The sequence below is a fragment of the Amblyomma mixtum genome, chromosome 1 (genome assembly GCF_055824585.1).
Source record: "Amblyomma mixtum isolate Tamu chromosome 1, ASM5582458v1, whole genome shotgun sequence".
NCBI classification, from domain to species: Eukaryota; Metazoa; Arthropoda; class Arachnida; order Ixodida; family Ixodidae; genus Amblyomma; species Amblyomma mixtum.
Window position 1 is genome coordinate 174,855,840 of NC_143012.1, and position 12,071 is coordinate 174,867,910.

General features: G+C 45.9%; 1 protein-coding gene across 1 annotated transcript in view; it reads left to right on the forward strand.

Annotated features, from left to right (window-relative positions):
- The window catches only part of LOC149369888 (uncharacterized), a 41,398-nt gene that overhangs the window by 4,622 nt on the left and 24,705 nt on the right, over positions 1-12,071 (forward strand). The window contains exons 3-4 of the mRNA XM_089579619.1: positions 1,836-2,219; positions 10,543-10,787. Of these exons, the coding sequence (XP_089435745.1) occupies positions 1,836-2,219; positions 10,543-10,787 (629 nt within the window). The remainder of the gene's footprint in view (positions 1-1,835; positions 2,220-10,542; positions 10,788-12,071) is intronic.

The following is a 12,071-nucleotide window of genomic DNA, read 5'->3' on the forward strand; positions in this document are numbered from 1 at the left end:
CAGGCACATTGAAAACTTTCTTGCATGCTGCCCACCAAACCACAACATTCTGAAGATCCAGAAAACTTTCCTACCAGTCAATGCTCGCCGGATCGCTTGTCAGCCATTAGGCTGTGCCGGATGACTGCACAAGAACCTTGCCAGTGGCCATTTGCCTGCCACCATACGGCTGTACTGCTAACGCAATACAGCCCTATTTCGCTGTCTGGTTTCTAATCTCTGGCACTACCACCCACCTTCCTCCAGAAACCTCCACCCATCAAAAGCCCACTCAGTAGTAGAAGAAATAGGCAGCGGTGAAACAAAATTCAAATACAGAAGGTGACCAATACGCAAGTGAATTGTAGTGTCATTAATTCTAACGCAGATTTATCGCACCGTTTCGTATACTTTTTGAAATAATTGCGCATGCACAAGACAGGACATCAAAAGGGACAAGCACAGGCAAACTACCGTTTTATTCTGATCACTAGAATTATGTATGTTTTCACAATCAAAATGATCATTAAGACGTGGAAAATAGAAACCTTCAATGCCTCCCTTGCAGAAAACGCAGTGTGACTCTTTCATATCAGTCCTCCATCCAAGAGCTTCATCTCTTTATCCAGTATACTCATGGCGCACTCAAGTAACCAGGGACAAACCTAAGAATTTCCCTCACGTCGACAATCTCTCGCGTCAGGTTATTCCTGTGCGAGTACATAATCCATCAACCATTGAATGAGACCGTACTGTTCCCACGAAATAGAATGCATTGCCATGTGTCCATTACTGCCTTGCGCGCCCTTGCGATAAACTTCAGCCGGGCGCTCATTTACGCATCTGACAATTTGGTCGGCACAGCATTTCCTACATGATAAAGGCACCGGATACACTAAGCCTTCTTTGGAGTCCACAAACTTCTTTTGGGGCCCCGCCGCGGTGGCTCAGAGGTTACGGCGCTCAGCTGCTGGCCCGAAAGACGCGGGTTTGATCCCGGCCGCGGCGGCCGAATTTCGATGGAGGCGAAATTCTAGAGCCCCGTGTACTGTGCGATGTCCGTGCACGTTAAAGAGCACCGGGTGTCCGAAATTTGCGGAGCCCTTCAATACGGCGTTCCTCATAGCCTGAGTCGGTTTGGGATATTAAACCTCAATAAACTAAACCCAACTTTTTTTGATGGTTTATATGCATCTTGCAGTCTCGTGGTTTACAGGACAGTTCTTTCTGCACAGGCTTGCAAATTTTGTGGCGGTCGAAATAATGACTAACACTGACTAACTGGAGGTAATGACTAACTGGAGTGAGATCCTGTATATATATATATATATATATATATATTTTCGCAATGAAATCCAGTCGAAGTTGTTTGTGTCCCTTTTGGTGTCCTGTCTTCTGCGTGCGATATTATTTGCGAAAGTATGCAGTAGCAATTCGCTCAAAATGCAACGCTTCTCACTTCGTATGACCACCTGTGCTTTTTTGTTTCATTCTTTTTTTCTTCTGCTTTCAGTATTGGGTGCCAACAAGAGAGCAGCGCCACGAACTATCCAGAAAAGCTGCCTGCTCTATCTGGAATTTCAAATATTAGGGATCTTGAATTTCTACATTATTTTGCCGGTCCCAGACGTTACAGATCGGTCCCGGAGAAAGTGTCGGCAGCTGATTACAATCGCGCAAGTATATGAGAAATATTTCATAGAATGCCTCCAAATTATATAGCATCAAGCACATACACGCTTCAGATCCCCAGCTATGCTAAGCAGCAGAAAAGTGGGAGGGATGCCATCTTAAGCCCGAAGATATACAATAGTCCTCGTGCAACAGAAACAGACGGTAAATCCTTTTCGCTGCAGGAGACTGGCCTTGGAATGCCCGTGGACTTCGTTGCAACAACTATTCGCGCCCTGACCGGCAATGCCAGCATCTCCAGCCTCGCTGTCGACGCCTCATTTGCTGCACACAGGCAAGGTGCAAGCTTCAAGCGGATGCTCGCTAACCCTTCCGGTCCGGCCGAGCTTACGGTACGTGCAACCAGCCACGAGTACCGACGCAAGGCAAACTTGGCCTTCGAGGCCCTTGTGGACAACAACACTGTGAAGAAATTGAGCGTCGAGAAGTTCAGTCTAGGAGCAATGGATACGAAGGCTCTCTCAAAGCTTCTTGCGAGCGCCACCACTATTGAGGACATCAACTGTGCCACGTCCCATTGGCTAGTGAGAAAAAACTGGGAAAATAAGGTGAGTTTTGGCAGCAGCATTGAAGCGTGCGAGGGTTAATTAACGCGCCCTCAAAAAAGAGGCACAAAATGTTGAGAGGTACCTGGTATTTCGCTCTGTGTATTGCGGCAGGAATCAGTAAGGCTTAAACGATGTGTTATTTACCAATGAACGTATAATAAACTACGGCGCAACTTCGGACAGCCTTGTCGCTTAATATTTCTGCGCCGCCTCTGACGTGTCACTAATAAAAAATATTTCCTAACCCGTGCAAGTGTTAGATGGGTGTGGAGTTTATTGGCAGACCATAGTATAGTATATGGCAGACCTTTTCCCTCTTTTCCTACGTCTCTTCGTGCTTGATGTCGTTCATATGTAGTAAGCTAGTTACCACGCCTTTCCTCTCTCAACAACCTGTCCCAAGCAAGCCTTTCCTCTTAGTATCAAAGCATCCTCCAGCTCGAACGCGCTTGATGCTTCACACTGTGAAAATTGTAGAAATTTAATCACGAATTGTTGTCAGCTTCCACCTCTGCAAATTCAGGTGAATATCGTCCTGAAATCGCGGCCGACCTGAGGCCAAAACTTTCCGAAACATTGCGGCGGCGGTGGCGGCTTTCGGTATCCTTACAACCGGCGTCGTCGCTTCGGCGGGTACGGTTGTTGCCAAGCGCGTCTGTTCTTTAATTTTGGATTGGAAAACATTTATTCCGTCTAAAATTCAGATGCAGACGGTCCGCGCTAGGTGGCCACCAAACCATGGATGGCGGCGCCCTGAGCGTCCCACTCGGAGGCCAAGGCTTGAATGCCCGGGTCCGAGCTGACCAGCACGGCCTCCCATCGCTCAATAGAAGGAATTCGTACTAGATCCTCCATTTGGAGGTTCTTCTTTACATTGCCATAGTATGTTGTCATACGTGGCTGTTTCGCCAGACAACCTGCACTCGGGGATAGTCATCCGGGTACATTTTTGATAATAGATAGGGGGTAAGAAAGGACCTCGTTTGGAGTCTCCTCCAGGTGGTCTCTTGTGCCTTATCCAACGTTTTGTCAGGTGATTGAAATTTGTCTTTCCAATTTGTAATGAGTTGTAATATCATGAAAAGATGCCAGCGCCTCCTTGGAGTAATCCGTGGATACGGACGACCCACCGACTCGGTTAATATTAAGGCGAAAGCCTTCAATGCCTCATCGCCACGCTTTTTCTAGTCAGACCAGAAAAAACAAATCTTTGTGCACGATGGGATTCGAAGCACCCATCCCTCCGCTCCGCAGCAGAGCGTGCTCATGGCTACGCTACATCCTGCCAACGCATAAGTATTTCTCTTTGTTAGGACGCTGGAGAGTGTTGCAGAAAGGCGTCGAATCAGACGCATGCCTCCCAAACGCCCTCCAGTGTCTCCAGCATTTAAGGTTCACCAACAGCTGTGTACTTAATTAACATCTTAACCACACATCAGTGACACAAGCAGCAACACCGCGATAAAAGCTTTCGCCTCACCGCACTTTAGGTCAACAAAGTGCCCCCCTGAATTTTTTCCCTCTCACATCTTTCAACTCCTCTGTCTGCACGTGGCAGCGAGTGTGGCTCAGCCCGAGCCAGTGGGCAGGCCCGTGCAATTTCCCTTTCATCCTTCCTACAGTCTCAACATATAAGTGCAATGGTCTGATATTGCAGTGTTCTGCTTGCTGTGTGCGTCTGCGTACGGCCGCTTGATGACATCAAACTTTCTTGCCACCGAAGAGATTTTATATCTGCGAGCACGGACACTAACGAACACAAACACACGCCGCCAGCTTTTCTCGTAATGCAGCTAGTAAGGCTTTCGCCTTAACTTCCGATATTATAGACGCAAACGGGATTGGAAACGACTGTGCGAAAAATGCAGTGCGAATGGGTGGCTGCCGCGTTACATATCTTCTCTCATTACCTCCTTCATCCCTTCCCTTCAGGCGCGGTTCTGGTGTCCACCGAGTTGTGAGACAGATACTGAGATTGCTGAAGAATGTGGTGATAGATTGCGAATCTACCAAGTTCTTGGGGCAAACAGTTTCATTCCCAAATTTCATATGGCAAATAATAACGAGATGTGTTTATGTGGAGCCTAAATTCCTCTAGGTGCCTCTCGTGTTTCTGCCTGATCTCTCATTCCTGAGAAAGACGGATACTTGCTACAGTCAGTTTCGAGGAGAATATTGCAGACCTGATACAGTTGTAAATGTAGGAACTTAGCCCCCTTGCTATCTGTGGGCAAACCAGCCACTGCCAGAAGTTCTCGAGGTGAAGTGCAGCGATCGTATTTGCTGCAAATAAATCTGACTGCTCACCGCTGAATATTTTCGAAATTAGTCATACTTTTCTTTGTATGTGACAAGCAAAATGCTGTGCCATACGCGAGCACCGGTCGGACTAGTGAGCTGTATACAAGGAGTTTTGTGTCAGTGAGGCGGTGTTTAACGTCCGCTTCAAGGAATAGAGGGCACACAAGGCTTTGCTAGTAACATGCGAGACATATTTCTTCCATTCAAGCATGTGAGTGATAAGTATATCACGATTACATATCGGTAACGACATGACAAATAATTCGTTAACTAATTCGGTATCTGATTAGTAGAAAGAAGTCTGACCAATTTATAGGAAAGGTTAGAGCGTGAGACATGATCAGATGTCTTATATAAGTCTCAAAATATCACCTCTACCTGTCCCCGATGTTCTAGTGTGACGGCAAAATCTTGATTAGCTTCAATTAGTTGTGTCATTCTGGATACGCCCTTCCTAAAGGTATGCTCCTGACTGTGAATTAAATTACTAGTTTCTACAAAATTCGTGGTGTGCTTCAAAATGATGTGCTCCAAAATTTTGAACGGGCACGTACTTGCGCGAAGACGACGGGACAGAACAAAGGAACATACACGACATATACAGAGCGCATTTTTTGTGAGCAAAATTTGTGTGCACTGTGAGCAAAGTTTTGCTCACAGTGCACGTTAGTGAGTTAGGCCTGAAGTTAGAACATCGATAATCACTACTTCTACGGATCGGGATAACTCGGGCAATTTTCCAATCAGAAGAGATAGTACCGCTATCTAAAGATTTCGCATAAATATGGCGCAAGTACTTCGCGTTCCATTCAGCCCCTTCTAAAGAACTCGTTTGGTATGTTGTCAGGGCCGCTAGGCTTTCTACATCCAACATTTAGAAGTAGAGCAAAGATTCCTTTTTCCGATAAAGCTATATCTTCCAGAGCGGCAGGAGTTCTAGATAGCACTTCAAATTCTAGTAACAAGCCACTCTCGGTCATGAACACTGAGCTCTAATAGTCATTTAATTAGTGTGCTTTGCGTAAAGTATCTCGTGGCGGTAAAGAACTATTGTGGCTCTTTTTATTTCATATATAACGGCAAGACTTATTATGTGCAGTTTTTATAAAGTTACAAGTGTATTGCTACGTATTTAAAGTCAGATTGTTTGAATGTGCATCTTAACGTGCGACTGAGTGCCCGCATGATATCCCTGCAGTTGTTTAGAGGATATCTATTTTTGAGCTTCCTTAGTCTCGCGATTGTATGCCTCAAAATAATGTCTCTAGTTATTCACGTGTGTGCTTTCCTTGTTCTTTCTCTTCTGGGGTATATAAGACGATAAACAGCACTCGACCAAGGTTTTAAACACCAGAGCTCATTTGCAGTCACCCTTGGATCAGCAGCCGGTTTTTGGAAGTTCGAAAATGAAAAACAAATCATTTCGAAGACATCCCCGTCATCTGCTCTTGCCCCGTCATAAACACGTGATACGGAATTGTTTACGCCCGTTTGCAGGCATAGCGGTAATAAGCACAATGCAGCATTGTGGTCAGATAGACCTTCTATGAGTGAGTTCATAAGAAACTATATCTGATGTGAAGGTGTCACTGACAAACGTCAAGTCTAATATACTGCTACTGGTCGAAGTGAGAGGATTAGGCTTTTGAACAATCTGTTTTAGACTAAAATCGAACGCAGTATCAAGAAGAGGTTGATCAAATGTAACATTGCGTTGAAGGTTTTCGAGAACAGACCAATTTAAGAAAGGCAGATTGAAGTCGCCGGTCAAGACACTTCTTTTGCAGTCCCGTAAGTGACGCTGCATGTATGCGCGAAAATTTGTCAGCACTTCAGAATCAGCATTTGGAGGACGGTACACTGTCCCGTAGACAGAACACTGTTGGGTTTCAATTTTGCACCAGAGTGCCTTTACGTCAGTGACAGCGGGCAATGGAGACATGTGCATACATTCTTTCGTTAAAAGAGACTCCTCCACGATGTGAGCATCAACCCTTGCGAAATTCTGAGTAATGTGGTGGAAAAAAAACTATTGTTGTCAACAGCCCCGCCGCGGTGGCTCAGTGGTTACGGCGCTCGGCTGCTGACCCGAAAGACGCGGGTTCGATCCCGGCTGCAGCGGCTGAATTTCGATGAAGGCGAAATTCTAGACTCCCGTGTGCTGTGCGATGTCAGTGCACGTTAAAGAACCCCAGGTGGTCGAAATTTCCGGAGCCCTTCACTACGGCGTTTCTCATAGCCTCAGTCGCTTTGGGACGTTAAACCCCAACAAACCAAACCAATTATTGTCAACACTAGAGTACAGCCGTGTTCCCCTGATAGTAACAATGTCGAGGAAGAGTTCAAGAAGGAAGGCTGCCAGCTCCGCTGTTTTTGTTCACCACACCTCTTGTATTTATATTTGCAATGTCTTGGTTTTGGACTGGCGGGTTTACATTCCCTGTGCTGACCGCGGCACGTTTTTTGTTAAAACCACTTTATTATTTATCACCTAATTTCATATCATATTTACGTCATTGACTTCATTTCATAGCGGTATTTACAACCACATTGCCGATTAACAAAATTTCAAAACAGGGTTCAACTTCGATGTTGACGGCCATTAATTTCGCATCATACCTTGCCCCTAAAATCAAAAATGATTTCTTAGTTCATTTCAGCTAATTCATAATGTTCAGCCTTGCTATACAGTCCAGCTCAACGTACCGCACCAATACATCTGTTTTAAAATAAAAATCCGTAAAGGTTAAAAAAACACCCTGTATATTACAAACAAAAGTAGCCCCAAAATGGAGTCTTGGGGGACGCCTGATGTTACTTCGGTACTTCGATTAACGGAGAATTCTGTTGATGCAGACATACTGAAAGCGTTGAATAAAAAATATACCAGCAAGTTTAGCTAAACAGGATCAAGGTTCTGTACAGAAAGTTTAATAATTAATAGCTTATGATTAATTTCATCAAGCATCGGAAGCATGCAGTGTGCATGGGAATTTCGATCTAGCATTTTAGGTAACGATTGTATGAAACGAGGCAGTTGAGTTTCTCCTGAGACGGAAGGGTGCAGACAATGTTTAACAGAAGCAAAAAACGACCTGCTCTATGAAATTATATGGGGGAATATTATGTTCAATCCAATAAATTACAAGACATACTGGTCAACAATATGGGTCGATAATTTAAAGGGGAGGACTTGCTACCTGATTTATGGAGGGGAACTACCTTCAGATTTTTGCGCACCCTCGGCACAACTCCTTGTTAAATCTGGAAAAGTGTTTCAAAAAATAGATGGATACACTTTGGTTTGTTTTACCTTGGACATGATGTTGTCAATGTCACACGATTAAAAAATTAATGAGGCAATTAATTTCATACCTCCGGCAAGGTAAACGACAATAGAAGTCATCGTAGAAAAATTATGGTATTAAATAGCGCCAGCATACTTCCTGTAGATAAGGAAAAGTTCTCAGAAAATGCATTATTACAGAGGCGTCCTCAGATGGTGAAAGGGGTTTCCTATCATCACTCTTGGGCAAAATTACACTATTCTGGCATGGATTAACGATATTCCGCACTAGATCAACTGGTGCATCAGCGACGTGACTCTTAGCCTTAAGGCCACCTGTTGTACTAACCACGAGCTCTGCGGGCTTTCTTCATCGCGCACCGTACTGCCTCAGCCGCCAGCAGTTCTTCCTTCATTGAATTTTCTCCACCTGAGCGACAACAAACGTACTGATCATCGTCGACCAACCTCATCTTATGCGGCATCGTCCCTTCGCGAGCGAATAGTGGAACAAGATATCCGCCTGCTCCGCTGATCGATCATTATGCAGGGTGTGTCACCTCAGACCTCGCACAATTTTTCAAAACAGGCTTTTTTTTTTAGTTGTAACAGCGCTTTTTCGACATAGCATTGTCAACAGTGTAATACACCAGACGAGCTGGTGAACTAATATATAGTAAACTTTTTACTTATTACTCTCGGGCTCCTCAATTACTCCGAGGTGTGTAGCCCACCATGAGTAATATTCATGAAAGGTTTATAGTTCCGAGAATACGGATACCCTAGGCGCTGTGGCCCAACAAATTTTGGCTATTTTGACTAGTTACGGGCACTGGGCCGGTTTCTTTTTTTGCAAGCTTCTCGAAAGTGCGGGTATTTTGGTGCGATGTAGTCAAAATTTGTTGAGCCACAGCCCCGAGGGTATCCGCATTTTCGGAACACTAAAAAATGATATGGATATTACTTACAGTGAGCTACACGCCTCTCAATAATTAAGAAATCTAACTCTAACAGTTAAAAAGTTAATTATTCAATATTAGTTAACCAGCCTGCTAGTTAGCACGTGTTAGCTGTGTTTTCATGTACTACACCACTGACAATGCTGTGCCGAAAAAAACGCTCTCTTAACTCAAAGCCTATTTTTAAAAATTGTATAAAGTCTTACGTGAAACATACTGACACTCAGAAAAGGTGAACCTTCCCTGCTCTGGCATTGATGACAGCCACAGAAGCCAGCTCTCGAAGTATGTTGATGCCGGCAGCCAGGACTCTGCAACGACAGCTGCAGTTTACTGTCCCTGCCAGCCTGTACTTAACAAGGAGGCCAGGTTTCACTTCGCATAACTTCCCTTTTCCTTCTGTGCTGAGCTTGTTGCTATCAAACACGCGCCTCAGTCTGTAGCCGCCGTTACCTTGCTCCCTAATGCTCACATCGTCATCCGCACCGAGGCCCTTCAAGCAACACGTCCACTCCTACGCGTCAGTCTCAGCCCAGAGATCTCCCAGAAAATACTTCTGTGCGCTCGTATCCCGCAACCCTCTCAAATTGAGTGGCCCCCACGCGATCTGCTGTGTTCACAAACCTGTGCAGTTTCTGTAACTCACCTGGCGACCACCCCGCCGCGGTGGCTCAGTGCTTATGGCGCTCGGCTGCTGACCCAAAAGGTACGTCTTCCATCGTGGCCGCGACGGTCGAATTCCGATGGAGGCGAAATTCTAGAGGTCCGTGTACTCTGCGATGTCAGTGCACGTTAAAGAACCCCAGGTGGTCGCAATTTCCGGAGCCCTTCACTACGGCGTGCCTCATACCCTGAGTCGCTTTGGGACGTCAAACCCTCTAAACTAAACCAAATCACCTGGCGACCCTACCTTCAATAATGTCTCGGTTCCTCGATGCTGTACTCCTCGCAAAAAAGGAACACCTACGGCGCCGCACACGTGCTCTCGTCCCTCCGTGTGCGGTAGCCCTCCCAGCGGTCTTATTCCTGCGGAGGAGGCTGCGCTTCGGAGGATCCGGGTCGGGGTTGCCCTCACTCTGCCGTCACTCGGACGTGGCCACGATTTCAACCCTTACATCCCCGCCCAGGTTGCCCTGCCTGCAACTCCCAAAATACTGAGGCAGATGTTCACCACTTGTGGGTTTGCTCTGCGCGGCAGCCAACGAGAATTCGGCACCTGGCAGCAGCGGGTCTCCCGCCGAACAATCCATCGACATAATACTGCTCGGCCGCAGGGTCCATATATCACTGCTCCCCCCTCCCCTTCATTAGATAGGCCAGCCTTTTCTCACTCATTTGTCCCCTTTTCTTTTTTTATCTTAACTCCCTTTATGCCCTTAGGCAATAAACAACGTTCTAAGAAAACAATATTGGAAAGTTTTCTGCAACTATCTTTAACATTTTTAAACTTTAAGGGACAGAAGAGGGATCAGTCGATCCTTGAAAGTTCACGACGGCAGGGTTGACAAAAGAACCAAATCAGGTGTCTTACTGCTGCATACAAAAAACTCTGATAAAAATCTGATGGAAGCAAAATTCTTAAATTCATGGCATTGTTGAAAGGCCGACCTCGAGTAATCGGGAAAAGGACAGCCCCCATTTTATCTGTACACACCCCTTCTCCTAGGAATAGCTGGCCCCAATAATTATAGACGACGGTTGTGCTGCGAGATCTTCCCAGCTTCCTGATGAGGCATGCAGAAACACGCGTATTTTTTTCTTTTCCGCCACTTTTCAGGAACAACAGCGACTCCGATTGCACGCTCAAAACCTCGTGAAAGGCATTTCAAAGGCGACATCGCTGCGTCGGCTCGCCATTCAGTACGACTTTTCCGGATGCGAGATTGAAGGAGTCCTCATGGCAGCTCGCGACTGCGCGTCCCTCATCGAGCTACACTTTGACTCCGTTCAATTCCAGGACCTGCAGTCCTTCCACCAAGCGCTCGTGAAGACGGGCGCTGGTCCAAAGCTGACAGTCGGCTGGTAAGTGTTCTTTTCTTGCCCATACCAATGGAATGAAAGTCGTTCGTAAGGTGACTACAAACGATGCGTCCTAACAACCGCCTTTGAGCCGTGTGAGTCGCGTAGGAATTACTGCACGTAGAGGGAGAAAAACACAGCGCGGGAGTCTCATACTGTTAAGCCTCATCGCAGCAATTTTCGTACCTTTGCCGCCGCGGTGGCACAGTGGTTATGGCGCTCGGCTGCTGATGCGAAGGACGCGGGTTCAATCCCAGCCGCGGCGGTCGCATTTCAATAGAGGCGAAATTCTAGAGGCGCGTGTACTGTGCGATGTCTGTGCACGTTAAAGAACCCCAGGTGGTGTAAATTTCCGGAGGCCTGCACTACGGCGGCCCTTATAACTTGAATCGCTTTGGGACGTTAAGTTCCATGAAATCAAACCACGCACATATCCTGCTATTCCATAAAATGTTTTCAGTGCAGCTATTAATATGTATTGGGACAGCACTAGCTTTAGCAGAATGCGAGGAAAGCAGAGTGGGAACGCGACAAGCGCTTGCATGCAGTTTTTTTTTTTTTAAGGAAGTTAAAAGCATCGCAAAAGGGCGTAAGTGGGCACAAACACTGACGTTTTCTTCCTGGTATCGCATGGACGGTGTGCTCGGAATATTTTCTCGGTTCATTTCTCGGCTGTTTGGTTTTGGATACCAGCATTCTCTTCGCCATTGCGATAGACAGGGCGCTCACCTACCCGTTCTTTTCTATCCTTACCACTGAAAACGTCATTGCCTGCCCCCCTTCCCCCTGTGGCGTTCTTGTTTAAATCCTCTTGTGTGCTTCAAAATGAACATGTTCGTATCCTTTTTTGGCCCCGTTTTGTCAAAGTTCGCGCTTTCCATTTAATTATGTAGTTATGAAGTACCAACTCTCCCTAAACGTAAAACCATAAAACACAGGACATTTGTAGCTGTCAAGTTCCAATGGTTCTCCAAAGGTTGGTAACATGACTTGTATCCTTCTCAATTACTCCTGCAGTGGTTTCAGATTTCATTCTTTAGGTTGCCCAAAATATCAGCACAATGAGACAATATTTGCTTTCCTCAAGGAGCAATTTCTTTTTACCTCTGCGAAGCTCACAAAAGTAAGGTACTTTTTTCTAAGGGCTGTTTCTAACGGCCGTCTGCCTAGGCCAACTATATTTTCTCCGCTCCAAATCGTTGTGCCTTTTACCACTTCCCAGAAGACAAGACCGATTTTCAGTCGTGATATATAATACCTAATGGTAGCATATTGTCTCTCTTCCTT